Source organism: Ranitomeya imitator, chromosome 5 (assembly GCF_032444005.1).
Source record: "Ranitomeya imitator isolate aRanImi1 chromosome 5, aRanImi1.pri, whole genome shotgun sequence".
Classification (NCBI taxonomy): domain Eukaryota; kingdom Metazoa; phylum Chordata; class Amphibia; order Anura; family Dendrobatidae; genus Ranitomeya; species Ranitomeya imitator.
In genome coordinates, this window is record NC_091286.1 from 405,886,883 (window position 1) to 405,900,089 (window position 13,207).

Genomic DNA, 13,207 nt, shown 5'->3' on the forward strand with positions numbered 1-13,207 from the left:
CACTGGACTGTTGCTAAGTGGTCCCAAGTACTTTTTTCTGATGAAAGCAAATTTTGCATGTCATTCGGAAATCAAGGTGCCAGAGTCTGGAGGAAGACTGGGGAGAAGGAAATGCCAAAATGCCTGAAGTCCAGTGTCAAGTACCCACAGTCAGTGATGGTTTGGGGTGCCATGTCAGCTGCTGGTGTTGGTCCACTGTGTTTCATCAAGGGCAGGGTCAATGCAGCTAGCTATCAGGAGATTTTGGAGCACTTCATGCTTCCATCGGCTGAAATGCTTTATGGAGATGAAGATTTCATTTTTCAGCACGACCTGGCACCTGCTCACAGTGCCAAAATCACTGGTAAATGGTTTACTGACCATGGTATTACTGTGCTCAATTGGCCTGCCAACTCTCCTGACCTGAACCCCATAGAGAATCTGTGGGATATTGTGAAGGGAAAGTTGAGAGACGCAAGACCCAACACTCTGGATGAGCTTAAGGCCGCTATTGAAGCATCCTGGGCCTCCATAACATCTCAGCAGTGTCACAGGCTGATTGCCTCCATGCCACGCCGCATTGAAGCAGTCATTTCTGCCAAAGGATTCCCGACCAAGTATTGAGTGCATAACTGAACATTATTATTTGTTGGTTTTTTTGTTTGTTATTAAAAAACACTTTTATTTGATTGGATGGGTGAAAAATGCTAATTTATTGAGACAGGTTTTTTGGGTTATCAGGAGTTGTATGCCAAAATCATCAGTATTAAAACAATAAAAGACCTGACAAATTTCAGTTGGTGGATAATGAATCTATAATATATGAAAGTTTAATTGTAATCATTACATTATGGTAAATAATGAAATTTAACACTATATGCTAATTTTTTGAGAAGGACCTGTAAATATATCAAAACCCTTTCATGTCTTGCTGTCAGAATCAGGGTGAACTTTGTGTCGTGAATATAATGGGATATTGATGGATTTTAAGAAGTCCCTGCCTTCCTCTGGGGAGTTTAGGGCGATAACATTGCCTCTGTAATTTACTAATAATTTTAGCGGGAATCCCCACTTATAAGAGATCTCATTGTCTCTGAGAGGTATGGTGATATTCTGGAAAGCTTTCCTCCCTTCGATCGTATCTCTGGAGAGATCGGCATATAATTTGAGTTTTTCAAATGGCTCAGGGAAGTTTTTATTTTCTTTAAAGTAATTTTGAATTTTTTCTTTTGTTTTGAAAAAGTGGATTCTCATTAACGTGTCTCTAGGTAGATCTTTAGGAATAGTGGGCGGTTTTCGCAACCTCTGGATTCTGTCTATTTCTAGTTCTTGATCAGTCAGGGTAGGGATTATTTTTCTGAATAACTTCTTGGTGTACTCTTCCAATTTATTTAGGCCTATATTCTCAGGAATCCCCCTAATTTTGATGCTATTTCTCCGATTCCGGTCTTCCAGATCTGCTACCTTAAGCTTTAGCTTATGCATCTCTCTGATGATGTCGTTATTTACTTTGGATATATTATCTGGCCTCTCCTCTATCTTTTTAATTCTATCTTCAAATTTTTCCATCCTATTGCTGAGGAGGGATAATGATTCTTTGAACATTTTATTTTGCTTATCAAACCTTTCGTTCATGCTGTTTTCAAACTTATCCATTTTTTCTGTCAAATTAGACAGAAGTTTCCCAACAGAATTCAAATCCTTGAGTATTGTCGGGGTTTGGATTACTTTATTTTGGTTTTGGCTTGGAGGGGCTTGTATTAGGAGAGAATATCCCTGAGACCTCGTCAGATGAATCATTAGGAGTGGTGTATTTCTCTCCTATAGCCCCTGGAGTTTTCCTCTTTAAAGATGTAGATGAGTCCATCTCTACAAAAGTGTTTGGGAGGTTCTTTTTTACTCTGTTTGAATTGGGGAGTTTATCATAGTCTAATTCCTCATCGTCTTTTAATGGAGACCTGGATCTATTGGGACTTATTGTGGTTATTAAGTCCTTTGATGGATTGCGCCCAGAACCTTTGTACCTTTGGGGTTTTTGAGGTATAGATGAGGCCATGTTTAAGAATTGGGGTTTAGACGAGTTCTTGCTCATTGTTATCCCCAAGCAATAGCCTGATTTGCAGAGAGTGTCTACTTAGGACGGTCTCAGAATAAAGATTAAAGATTTTCCACAAATAGTAGCCCCAAGCAAAGCTGGAATTGTAGACAATGTCCTCTATGTTGATCTCAGGTTAATCCTGGTGAGGCTGGCCCTGGTGTATAAAAAATCCCCACAAAGTGGTCTCAAACAGCAAAAGGGGAGCAACTATGGAAATACCCCTGTGAGTGTGGTAATAGAAATCATCTGAATATAAACAAGCAATTAGCTGTGTCAACAGGTGGCGTATATAGTTTCACAGTAATTACAGAAGAATATGCTTAGATAATACCTAGCACCTGAGAATTAAAAAGTGCAGATTAAATCACTGGGGCATACAAATAGATTTTTCCTAACAGAGCATGCTTATATAACACTTTGTGTTTGTTAGTTAAAGGGTGCAGGTTAATTCCCCAAAACAAACAAATATCTTTCAAGAACTGATTGTTCTCCTAGAGACATGTGCTAATAAGGAAGGAATCAGGGTAGAAATAAAACTCTCCAAATAATATGACTGGATTTAGGACTTCCCAGTCAGCTTCACTAAAATAGCCAGTTACCTGGATTAGATCCTGCCAGAGACTGATATAGTAGGCTATAGCTCTTTTGCTTTGTGAGCCCGGCAGGGCTCCTAGCTGTTTCAACAACAGTTTATGCTGCACTGGAGTCTTCCTGTCGCTCCTGCAAGAGATGGCTATCTGTGTGGTTCCACCGTTGTCCTGCACAGGAGCCGTCGGTCGTCGCTGTCTTCCCCGCTGGACCGCCGGTGTATTTTCGTTTCCAGCAGGGGGCCGGAACTTACCGCTGTTTGAGTCCGGTGGTGCTTGGATACGGAGCCTGCGATGTGTTGACCAGCGCAGATCTTCTTCTTTGCTGTCGCTGGTGTACTCTGGTCTCTCAAGCCTTCTGATCTGTCGCCGTCCACCAATAAAATGGCAGCCGTCTTTTCCCGCCTTTTGTTCCAAGGTCTGGGGGAGTGTCAGCGTCGGCTTCTGTGTGGAGCTGATATCACGTCACTGCTCCGGGTCTTCCCCGATGCTTCTGGATCGCTTTCTTCTGTCTCCGTCTTTCAATCCGGGGAGGCTTAGCACTTTATGCTAATGAGCACAGGGCGGTATATCCCCAGGCAATAGGGGAGGGAGCAGCAGCTGTGCAGAGACTGCTCCATAGTGTGTGCCTGTAGCTGTCACTTCCCTCCTCCTCACTACCAAAGCCAAAGAGGGAGTTTATAATAAAATCTGATGTTTTTTACCTCAGGTCCTTTGGCTTATTAGCTGAGCCGCTTGTTAGAAGGTATTAGCTTCCTGAGGCTGGATTACCTCAACCCTGTAGTTTGAAGGCCCAAACTTTTCTAGGGCTGATTTCTAAAATTTATGTGGTAAAATTAAAATAATTTTCGGATCATAGTGACCCAGATGAGGCACAGGATAAGATCCAACCAAGGATTTGACAATAAAAACGTTTTTTAGGCGATTTTGGTTGATTATAGAGGATTTTCCTCAGGAGCTCCAGCACCGCACAACCTACGCCATAGCAGTCCAGGCCACGCCCCCCAACATCAACAATCTCAAGGTTACAAGTCCCATCTCCAGAGATCTTGATGTTCCTTTTTTTCACAGTGTGCAATATGATCAATAAGTTTACAACCCATGCACAGTAGTTAATCTCCTTAGACATGGACGGCAGAGAAAAACTGATGAGAGGTTGAGACACAGGATAGTCTGGATGGCGGATAAGCAGCCCCAATCAAGTTCCAAAGAAATTCAAGCTGTCCTGCAGGTTCAGGGTGCATCAGTGTCAGCACAAACTATCCATTTACATTTGAATGAAATGAAATGCTATAGCAGGAGACACAGGAGGACCCCACTGCTGACAAAGAGACATAACAAAGGTAGACTGCAGTTTCCCAAAATGTATGTAAGGGTACCGTCACACTATAACATTTCGATCGCTACGACGGTACGATTCGTGACGTTCCAGCGATATCGTTACGATATCGCTGTGTCTGACACGCAGCAGCGATCAGGGATCCTGCTGAGAATCGTACGTCGTAGCAGATCGTTTAGAACTTTCTTTCATCGCTGGATCTCCCGCTGTCATCGCTAGATCGGTGTGTGTGACACCGATCTAGCGATGCGATCTAGCGATGCGTTCGCTTGTAACCAGGGTAAACATCGGGTAACTAAGCGCAGGACCGCGCTTAGTTACCCGATGTTTACCCTGGTTACAAGCGTTAAACTAAAAAAAAACAAACAGCACATACTTACATTCTGGTGTCCGTCAGGTCCCTTGCAGTCTCTGCTTCCCGCACTGTGACTGCCGGCCGTAAAGTGAAAGCAGAGCACAGCGGCTGTGCTTTCACTTTCACTTTACGGCCGGCAATCAGTGAGTGCGGGAAGCAGAGACTGCAAGGGACCTGACGGACACCAGAATGTAAGTATGTGCTGTTTGTTTTTTTTTAGTTTAACGCTTGTAACCAGGGTAAACATCGGGTAACTAAGCGCGGTCCTGCGCTTAGTTACCCGATGTTTACCCTGGTTACCCAGGGACCTCGGCATCTTGGTCGCTGGAGAGCGGTCTGTGTGACAGCTCCCCAGCGACCACACTACGATTTACCTACGATCACGGCCAGGTCATATCGCTGGTCGTGATCGTAGGTAAATCGTATAGTGTGACGGTACCCTTAGTCAAAATAGTTCTGGGAAAGCATCTTGTGGACAGATGAGACCAAGATAGAGCTTTTTGGTAAAGCATATCATTCTACTGTTTACTGAAAATGGAATGAGGCCTTTGGCACTGGGTGCTTTGACTGTGTGCAAGGGATCATGAAATCTGAAGATTACCGTAGGATTTTGGGTTGCAATGTAGTGCCCAGGGCACTGCATCCAAAGTTCTGCCAGTTCCGGATCGTCGGCACATATCCTAACAGACAATCAGTGAGCTCAGTGGCTTTAGACATATGTCCTGTTCAGACCCGCTGAGCTCACTGACTTACTGCTGCACTGCCACCGGTAGACCAGGGGAGGGTGAGTATAGTTAGTTTGTTTTTCTAGCAACTGCAGATAGGGGAGAAATGTACCGTAATTGAAAGTAGCCTCCCCCCCCCCCCCCCCCGTTAATTAAAACACAAAGTAGCTTAAATTAAAACAGAAATGTACTCCAGCCAGAGATTAGAGTAGGTTTCTTACACTGGTGCATGGTTCCTGAAAGATACACCAAATTCATTAAGAGGAGCCCACCTATTAATGAATGTGACGTTTCTTACTACTGTGGGCTCTTCATCAAAACTGGCATACGAAAAGCCAGTCTTAACGAACAGACCCCGCAATGTTAAACATTTTCTTCAGAAAAAAAAAAGAACTTGGTAGCAACAAACTTTATTTTAAAAATGAATAGAAATACGGGAACTGTAGAATTTGAACAGGAAGGAAGGCCGCATATGTTCTGTATCTTGGAGGAAAGAGATGAGAACTCCATCCACCTAGTTCTGAATGTGCTAATAACAGACATTGCCTAATACTTAATTACTATATTTCATCCTAATTCAGAGAATGCTACGTTTAACTCTAGCAGTGAGGCGGAGATGAAGACACAGCGGTTTTATCTCTCCTGTCTGAAAGAGCAGAAAATTGAGGAGCTGAAAGAAAAACCTCTCACTGACCTCATAAAGAAGGTGACATCCTAAGCTTTCACACTTATACACTGCGGGCCTTTTTTCTTTCCTTCTTTCTATAAAATCTAACATAACAGGACAGGTCTTATATGATTAGTGCTTTTACTGTCTTTAGTCTGCAACCTCAACTCTAATAGGTGTCAGAGCTGAGTACAGTAAATGCACATATCCCAAGGCCATGGCTACACTGTGACCAGCGGCTGTTGTAGGACTCCAATAACATCATGGAATTTTCCATGCCACACTCTAAACATAAATGAATGGTACTGGCACTAATAGTAGCCATCTAGCAAAGATTTAACAGTCATCTGTGTATGACAGGCCTAGCAAGAAGAAGTGGTCACCATTTCACTTGTGATCTGGTGTCAGTATTTGTCGTTCTGTCTATTAATTCAGAATTAGTGTAATGGCTGATCAATTTTGTGGGTGAAACAGTTGTTCCCCTGCAAAATCAAGAAATTATTAAATGAGCAATTTTAAAATTAAGGTTTCTGTCCACATTTGGCCTCCCCCAGAAGGGATACCCAATCCCTTTATGCAGCGGTGTTGGGTGCTTGTCTCGCTTATGTCACACATCAAGCAGACTTAAAGGGATTGTCCCATGAACAAAGAACATTTTAATTCATAGATATTGGAATGAAAATAAGTTTCACAACTGGACTTGTAAGAAAAGGTTTGTGCTGAGATAATGTGATAATCAGATAGTGATAATCAGATAAATGTGCCCCTGCTTTCTTGTCTGTAATATTCCTCAACCATAAAATACAAGTAACGGTAATTAAAAGTAAAGGCACTTTACCCCCCTTACGCCACCTGTAACTTCATTTATAGTCTTATTGGCTCCTGTCCAACACATTGTTTCAGTCAGTCACTTCTTAATATGGTGGATAGTTTTAAAGGGTTTTCTACAAGTTTTGAAAATTAGTACCAAGGGAACTCTACTTCAGTTGGAAAGGATGAACTCCTGTCCATCTGTCTTCTAAACTGTCTGCTGCAACTAATCTCTGACCTCAGCAGCAAATATGTGTAAAATAACATCCCACAATGACCAGACTACATATTACCTCCACATAGTGACCAAATAATACCACATACAGGGGACAAATACCACCACACCATAGCCAGACCAGATATTACTTCCACATAATGACTGAATAATACCACATACAGGGGATAAATCCCACCACACCATGACCAGGCCACATATTACCACCACATAGTGATGAATAATACCACACAAAAGGGACAAATTACATCACACCATGGCTGGACCACATATTACTAAAACATAGTGACAGGATAATACCACATACAAGGGACAAATACCACCACACCATGCTAAGACCACATATTACCACCATATATTGACCAAATAATACCACATACACACATACAAGTGAAAAATACCACCACACCATGACCAGACCAGATATTACCTCCCACATAGTGACCTAATAATACCACATACTAAAGACAAATACTGTCACACCATGACCAGACTACATATTGCCACAACATAGTGACTAAATACTACAATACGAATCATTAATTAAAAAAACCATAATACTGTAATGTCTCCCATCCTGGGCCCCTTCCTGTTATGTTCCCATTCTTGGCTTCTTTATGTAATAATTTACCTCACCCTGTGCCCCAATGTCCTCAATTCTGGTCCCCATTTGTTTCCCATATGTCCATATCATGGTCCCATATGATCTTCATTCTGAACCCCACATGTCTCCATCCTGGCCCCATTTGTCTCCATCCTGGTCTCATAGGTCTCCATCCTGGTCCCCATATGTTTCCATCCTGGTCCCCATATGTTTCCATCCTGGTCCCCATATGTCTCCATCCTGGTCCCCATATGTGTGCCCCCATATTGCGGTTTCTCCGTAAAAAAAATTCTTCTTACCTGGCCATGGTCCAGCAGCGTCCTCTTCCATCTTATGCGGTGCGGATGGGACGGCGCATGGCAGTGATGTCATACGCCGGAGATGTGCGCCTTGACATCAGCTGCTGGGCTCTGAATGGCTGGTGGCTGTTAACTATTGCAGTGCAGGAAGCTGGTGGCTTTCTGTACCTCAATACATTTAAACTAAACGTGTGTCTGAAGACGCACAGTCAGTTGAAGACTGCGGGCCAGGGAACCAGATCAGGGCGATGCTTCTTGCCGGTTCAGGGAACCGGCTGCACTTTCCCTCCAAACTGGAGAGAACCAGCCGAATCACACCCCTGGTTCAAACCATGTTCCTTTACGGTCAGACACAGCCATTACAAAGTACACAGCAGGGACACATTTATAACATTATCTCAGTATACATAAGGACTATTATGTCTTGATAAAATGTATCAAATCCCAGTACCTTTTCCATATATTTGAAACATCAGATTTTATCACTGAATCATTTTCTGTCTGCCAACAACTAGTTTGCCATTTCACCTGTGAGCTGGTCTAAGTATTATGTACTTTGTCTATTAATTCAGAATAATTGTAATGGCCAAAACCAACTAGTTTGCCTTTCATTATACGTAAACGTCATAACGAATTATTCTGTATTTGTAAAGTCCACCGTTTGTTAATGTCTTGATCTCTTAAAGGTTGGTGGATGGAACATATCAGGTAATTGGCGGGGTGAAAATTTTATGGCAGTGCTGAAAACTGTCTCAGGGACGTACAGAGCGACCCCATTCTTCAGTGTCTTTGTAAGCGCAGACTCCAAGAGCTCAAACAGCAACATAATCCAGGTAAACACACTTGTCGGAATGGTAGGTGGGAATGATGCTGCATAAATGTTTGGCAGGCTGCACACTTTGCTGGTAATCTACCACAAATCAGTATCACCGCTGTTTGGTACAGCCATCACATATCCATACTACCAGAAGAGGATGTACAGAACTGGTGCTGTCTTGGAGTTGGTCACCAGTGTGGCCACTGATTGTCCGCAATGTTCCCATACCCGCTGGACAAGGTAGCAAGTAGACTGGCGGACCACATGGGCAGTGGCTGTAGAGGTGGGGAGGAATAATAGTGGTATTTATATATTGTTATATAGCATTTGCTGTTTATTTATTTGATCAAACACAAAATGAAGATTCCCCAGCTCTTGTTTTTTTTCCGCACATCAACGCTCTCATTCACCCAATGTACAGTAAACTGCAACATCTCTATTCACTTGCAATTCCATGTGAAGCAGATAAATGAGAGTGTCACTGTGCAGGGAAAAAGCCGAAGAGACAATGGTCCTTAAGTTCTTGAAATTGCAGGGGTCCAGGATGGGCACCCACTAAATATAATGATATTGTAGTAATATGGTGTAACATTATAAAGTATACTGTACATTTAAACCCAGTCAATCTATTATCCCTATTCCTTATTGAAGGGAAATGTTTATAAAAGCAGAAAAGTGGAGATTGGAATGAAAGGGATGAATTGATGATCTCTAGGAGAATCCATATGATGTCAGTATAGGACAGTGTAATTGTCAGGCTGAGATAATTACTAAGGTTATCTTTCTAAAACCACAGATGAAGGGAAAAGGTGTATGTTCAAGAGAGAAGAATGGAACAGCTGTTCAGTAGTAGGGAGAATGTAAGAATAGATGTTGGTAAAGTGTCAACATTTATGAAATTAAATGTTGTAGAAGTTGAAAGGGACTGTAGGAGAACAAAAATAGGAATGGTGGGGTAGAGAGGGACAGTGACAACATATGCAATAAAAAGCTTCATGAAGAATGAACAATGACAATAATAGTATTAAGGCTTTACAATATTCAATGGTAAATGTATTGCACATCAAACACCTCTTTCTTCTCCAGGTAGATCAATCTGGACTCTTTCTTCCATCAAGAGACTATTATCTAAATAGGACAGCTAATGGGAAGGTCAGTCACCATGTTAGATGCTGCTTGTGCCTTTAGACCAAACATATTCTCCATTGATATCAGCATACTGAGCATATATTTGCTTGATATTATATGGGTATTTCATGTTATACCAGTTTTATTACTTTGTGCTCAGTAGGTGTTTAATGGAGAAATTGTTAGAGACCTGTACTGTGACTGATAGTCGGTGCTTGATTTCTCTTTCCAGGTGCTCGCTGCATACCAGCAATACATGGTAGATGTGGCGATGCTGCTTGGAGGCTATCCTGGCTCAGTGGAAGTACAGATGACCCAGATTCTGGAACTCGAAACTTTGCTAGCCAATCTCACAGTTCCACAAGATGAGCGCCGAGATGAGGAAAAGATTTATAATCGCATGACAGTGGCTGAACTGCAAGTGAGACCTTTAACGCACATGTTCAAAATGTCATTGAGTACAATACACTAAAACACAATAGTTCTGGGGGGAGGTCTTCTCAAGATGGACAGTATGCATAATAAGCTGCATGAAGAATTATTAGACAATTTCTATTTTTGATGATGAATTTTATTATTGAACTACAACAGTGTTGTCTTTCAATACAAAAGGTTAATAAACCTGAATAATTAAGATGGTAAAAGTGGGATTTTGTCCTTTTTTAGGAGAATATTTACGTTTGCTAGATTATTGGGAAAATATTAGTGTGCAGAATTATTACAAAACTAAATGAAAAATATAATTGTTCCCATTCCAATTGTTTATTTTCATCTGTTAAAAGTGAGAATAATAACAAAAAACTAAAAAAAATACATTTTTGATATTTAAAGAAAAAAAGGCCAATATAGTTGCCATTCTTTTCAATAAGTCATAAGCCTTCCATCTGCAGAGTCTATCAGTTTCTTAATCTGTTGACAATAATTTTTTTGGGCAGCATCAACCACAGCCTCCTAGACACTGTTCGGAGAGGTGCACTGTTTGCCTTCACCATAAATCTTTTATGAAGGGCCCACAAGTTCTCAATAGGGTGTAGGTCAGTTGAGGAAGGGGCCATGTCATTACTCTTTCATCTTAAAGACCGTTATTGGCAGCCAAGCAGTGGAGGCTTTGATGCATGGGATGGAGCATTGTCCTGCAGAAATACCATGATTTTCTTGAAACATGTAGTCCTTTTCTGCATCACTGCTAGAATAAATAGTCTTCTAAAAACTAGCAGGAGGTTTAGGAGTTGATTTTGAGTCTATCTTCAATCTGATAAGGTCCATCTAGCTAATTTTTAATAACACCAGCACCAGCCCATTGCAATTCCCCAGTTCCACCTTGCTGTTGTCTGAGTCAAAGTAGAGGTCTGTGCCTGTTACTGATCCAGCCCACAAGCCCATCAACCTGGTCATTAAGAGTCATTCTCCTGATCAGTCCATAAAATCTTTGAAAAACCTGTAGATATTTCTTGATGTGTCTTCTTCTGTGTCTTGCTCAGTGATGGTCTAGTTTCGGCCTTCCTTACCTTGGTTATGACTCTGAGTCCTGAACACCTTGTTCTTCTGGTCTCCAGGGAGGTAATAGTTCAAGAATATGACAGCACTGGAAGATAATAGGTTCCTGGTCACTTCACGTTTGATTATTCTCAAACCTTTGCCAGTTAATATGCATATTTTTTTCTTGCTTTTTTTGCGACCCTGTTGACTATTTGCAGCTAAACATTCAAAGGTGCTGTGATCATGTCCCAATTTTTCTAAGCAATTTCTAATTGTCTCTTAAGAGGAAGAGGACTAGAACTCTAGTGCCACCTATTGGAAGTAGCAATCCTAACAGTCAATGTCGACCCTTTAACGAGCCTTGTCACATGACTTAGGATAATAGCCAAACCAGAATCTCAATTTGCAGACACTGTGTTTCGGGGTACTGCCCCTCGTCAGTGCAAAGTGGAGATCTGGTTTGGCTGATTGAGAGGCGTCTGACCGGGATCCAAGAAGTATCGTTTCTCCTTGCGGAGAGTGACATGATAAGCATGTTGAGGTAAGGAGACTTAAAGCCGCAATGCTCCTCTAGGAAATATGCAAATTGTCTCTTCAGAGAGGAAGAGGACTAGAACTCTAGTGCCACCTATTGGAAGCAGCAATCCTAACAGTCAATGTCGACCCTTAATAAATAATAATAATCTTTATTTTTATATAGCGCTAACATATTCCGCAGCGCTTTACAGTTTTGCACACATTATCATCACTGTCCCCGATGTGGCTCACAATCTAGAATCCCTATCAGTATGTCTTTGCAATGTGGGAGGAAACCGGAGTGCCCGGAGGAAACCCACGCAAACACGGGGAGAACATACAAACTCTTTGCAGATGTTGTCCTGGGTGGGATTAGAACCCAGGACCCCAGCGCTGCAAGGCTGCAGTGCTAACCACTGCGCCACCGTGCTGACCCTTTAATGAGCCTTGTCACATGACTTAGGATAATAGCCAAACCAGAATCTTGAGATACTGTATGTAGTGGAAACTGAAAATTACTTGAAGTCTGATTTGTATGAGGGCAGATGTCTACTCGTAGAGGTGGCCTTTTGGAGAGGTTTTATAGTACACTATTCTGCTATCATACACACCAGTACTATCTAAATGACTCATCCATGGGATTTGTTCCCTCACTATCTGCCAATTCTCTATCACTTTCAAAATTCACATATTTAAAAAGCATTTTATCTTTGCCATACTTCCTAGTAAATACAATTAGATTATTAGTATGAATATAACAAACAACCAATAAAAGCATTTTCTTGTGTTCTTATTAAGTTCCAAAGTCCTTGTAAAAACTAGCAACTTTGCAATTTATCCCTTTATTAAAAAAAACTCTGTATTTTTAATTCTATAGTGTATAACTCATTGCCTAAATTAGAGACTTAGATTGCCTCTGATATCAGCCTGGGAGAGCGATGAGTTAGGACTAGCGATGCGACCAGGACACTGCTCCGAACTGTCAATCTTCAGGAGCGCACCGCCTCCAGCAACCAACAAAGCAGGAAGTCGGTGGCCTGGGAGAGGTGCGTTCCTGAAGAAAAGTTAAGTCAACCCCATTAATCACACATTTTACAGCTCTAAGATTCAATGTCATAGTAACAATTGTCTTATATTTTACAGAACCTAGCACCTGCATTTGACTGGATGGATTATATGTCCTTTGTGCTCTTACCTTTGGACATCAATGACACGGAGCCTGTGGTGGTTTATGGCAAGGAATATCTACAGCAAGTGTCAGAACTAGTAAACAGCACAGATCCAGTGTAAGATACATCTGTTAAGTCATTTGAAAGCAGTTTTTATTTAGATGAAGTTCACTTTAAATTTAGCCCTATGTCTACTATTTCATATTATGAACCCCTTCACGTCGCAGCCCTTTTTCGTTTTTGCGTTTCTGTTTTTTGCTCCCCTTCTTCCCAGAACTTTTTTATTTTTCCATCATTATGGCCATGTGAGGGCTTGTTTTTTGAGGGACGAGTTGTACTTTTGAACTACACCATTGGTTTTACCATATCGTGTGCTCGAAAACGGGAAAAAATTCCAAGT

At 41.6% G+C, this 13,207-nt stretch overlaps 1 protein-coding gene across 1 annotated transcript; it reads left to right on the top strand.

Annotated features, from left to right (window-relative positions):
* Positions 1-5,592: 5,592 nt before the first annotated feature.
* Positions 5,593-12,928, top strand: LOC138637779 (endothelin-converting enzyme 2-like). Its single transcript, XM_069726699.1, has 5 exons — positions 5,593-5,789; positions 8,385-8,531; positions 9,602-9,667; positions 9,876-10,064; positions 12,782-12,928. The coding sequence occupies exons 1-5, from the start codon at positions 5,700-5,702 to the stop codon at positions 12,926-12,928; spliced, it is 639 nt and encodes a 212-aa protein (XP_069582800.1). The 5' UTR covers positions 5,593-5,699.
* The last annotated feature ends 279 nt before the right edge of the window (positions 12,929-13,207 follow it).

Excerpts from the sequence above, each read along its gene's own strand:
- LOC138637779 (XM_069726699.1), top strand. The coding sequence starts at position 5,700 with ATGAAGACACAGCGGTTTTATCTCTCCTGTCTGAAAGAGCAGAAAATT. Across the intron at positions 5,790-8,384 it reads TCACTGACCTCATAAAGAAG|GTTGGTGGATGGAACATATC; the intron begins GTGACATCCTAA and ends GATCTCTTAAAG. Across the intron at positions 8,532-9,601 it reads CAAACAGCAACATAATCCAG|GTAGATCAATCTGGACTCTT; the intron begins GTAAACACACTT and ends TTTCTTCTCCAG.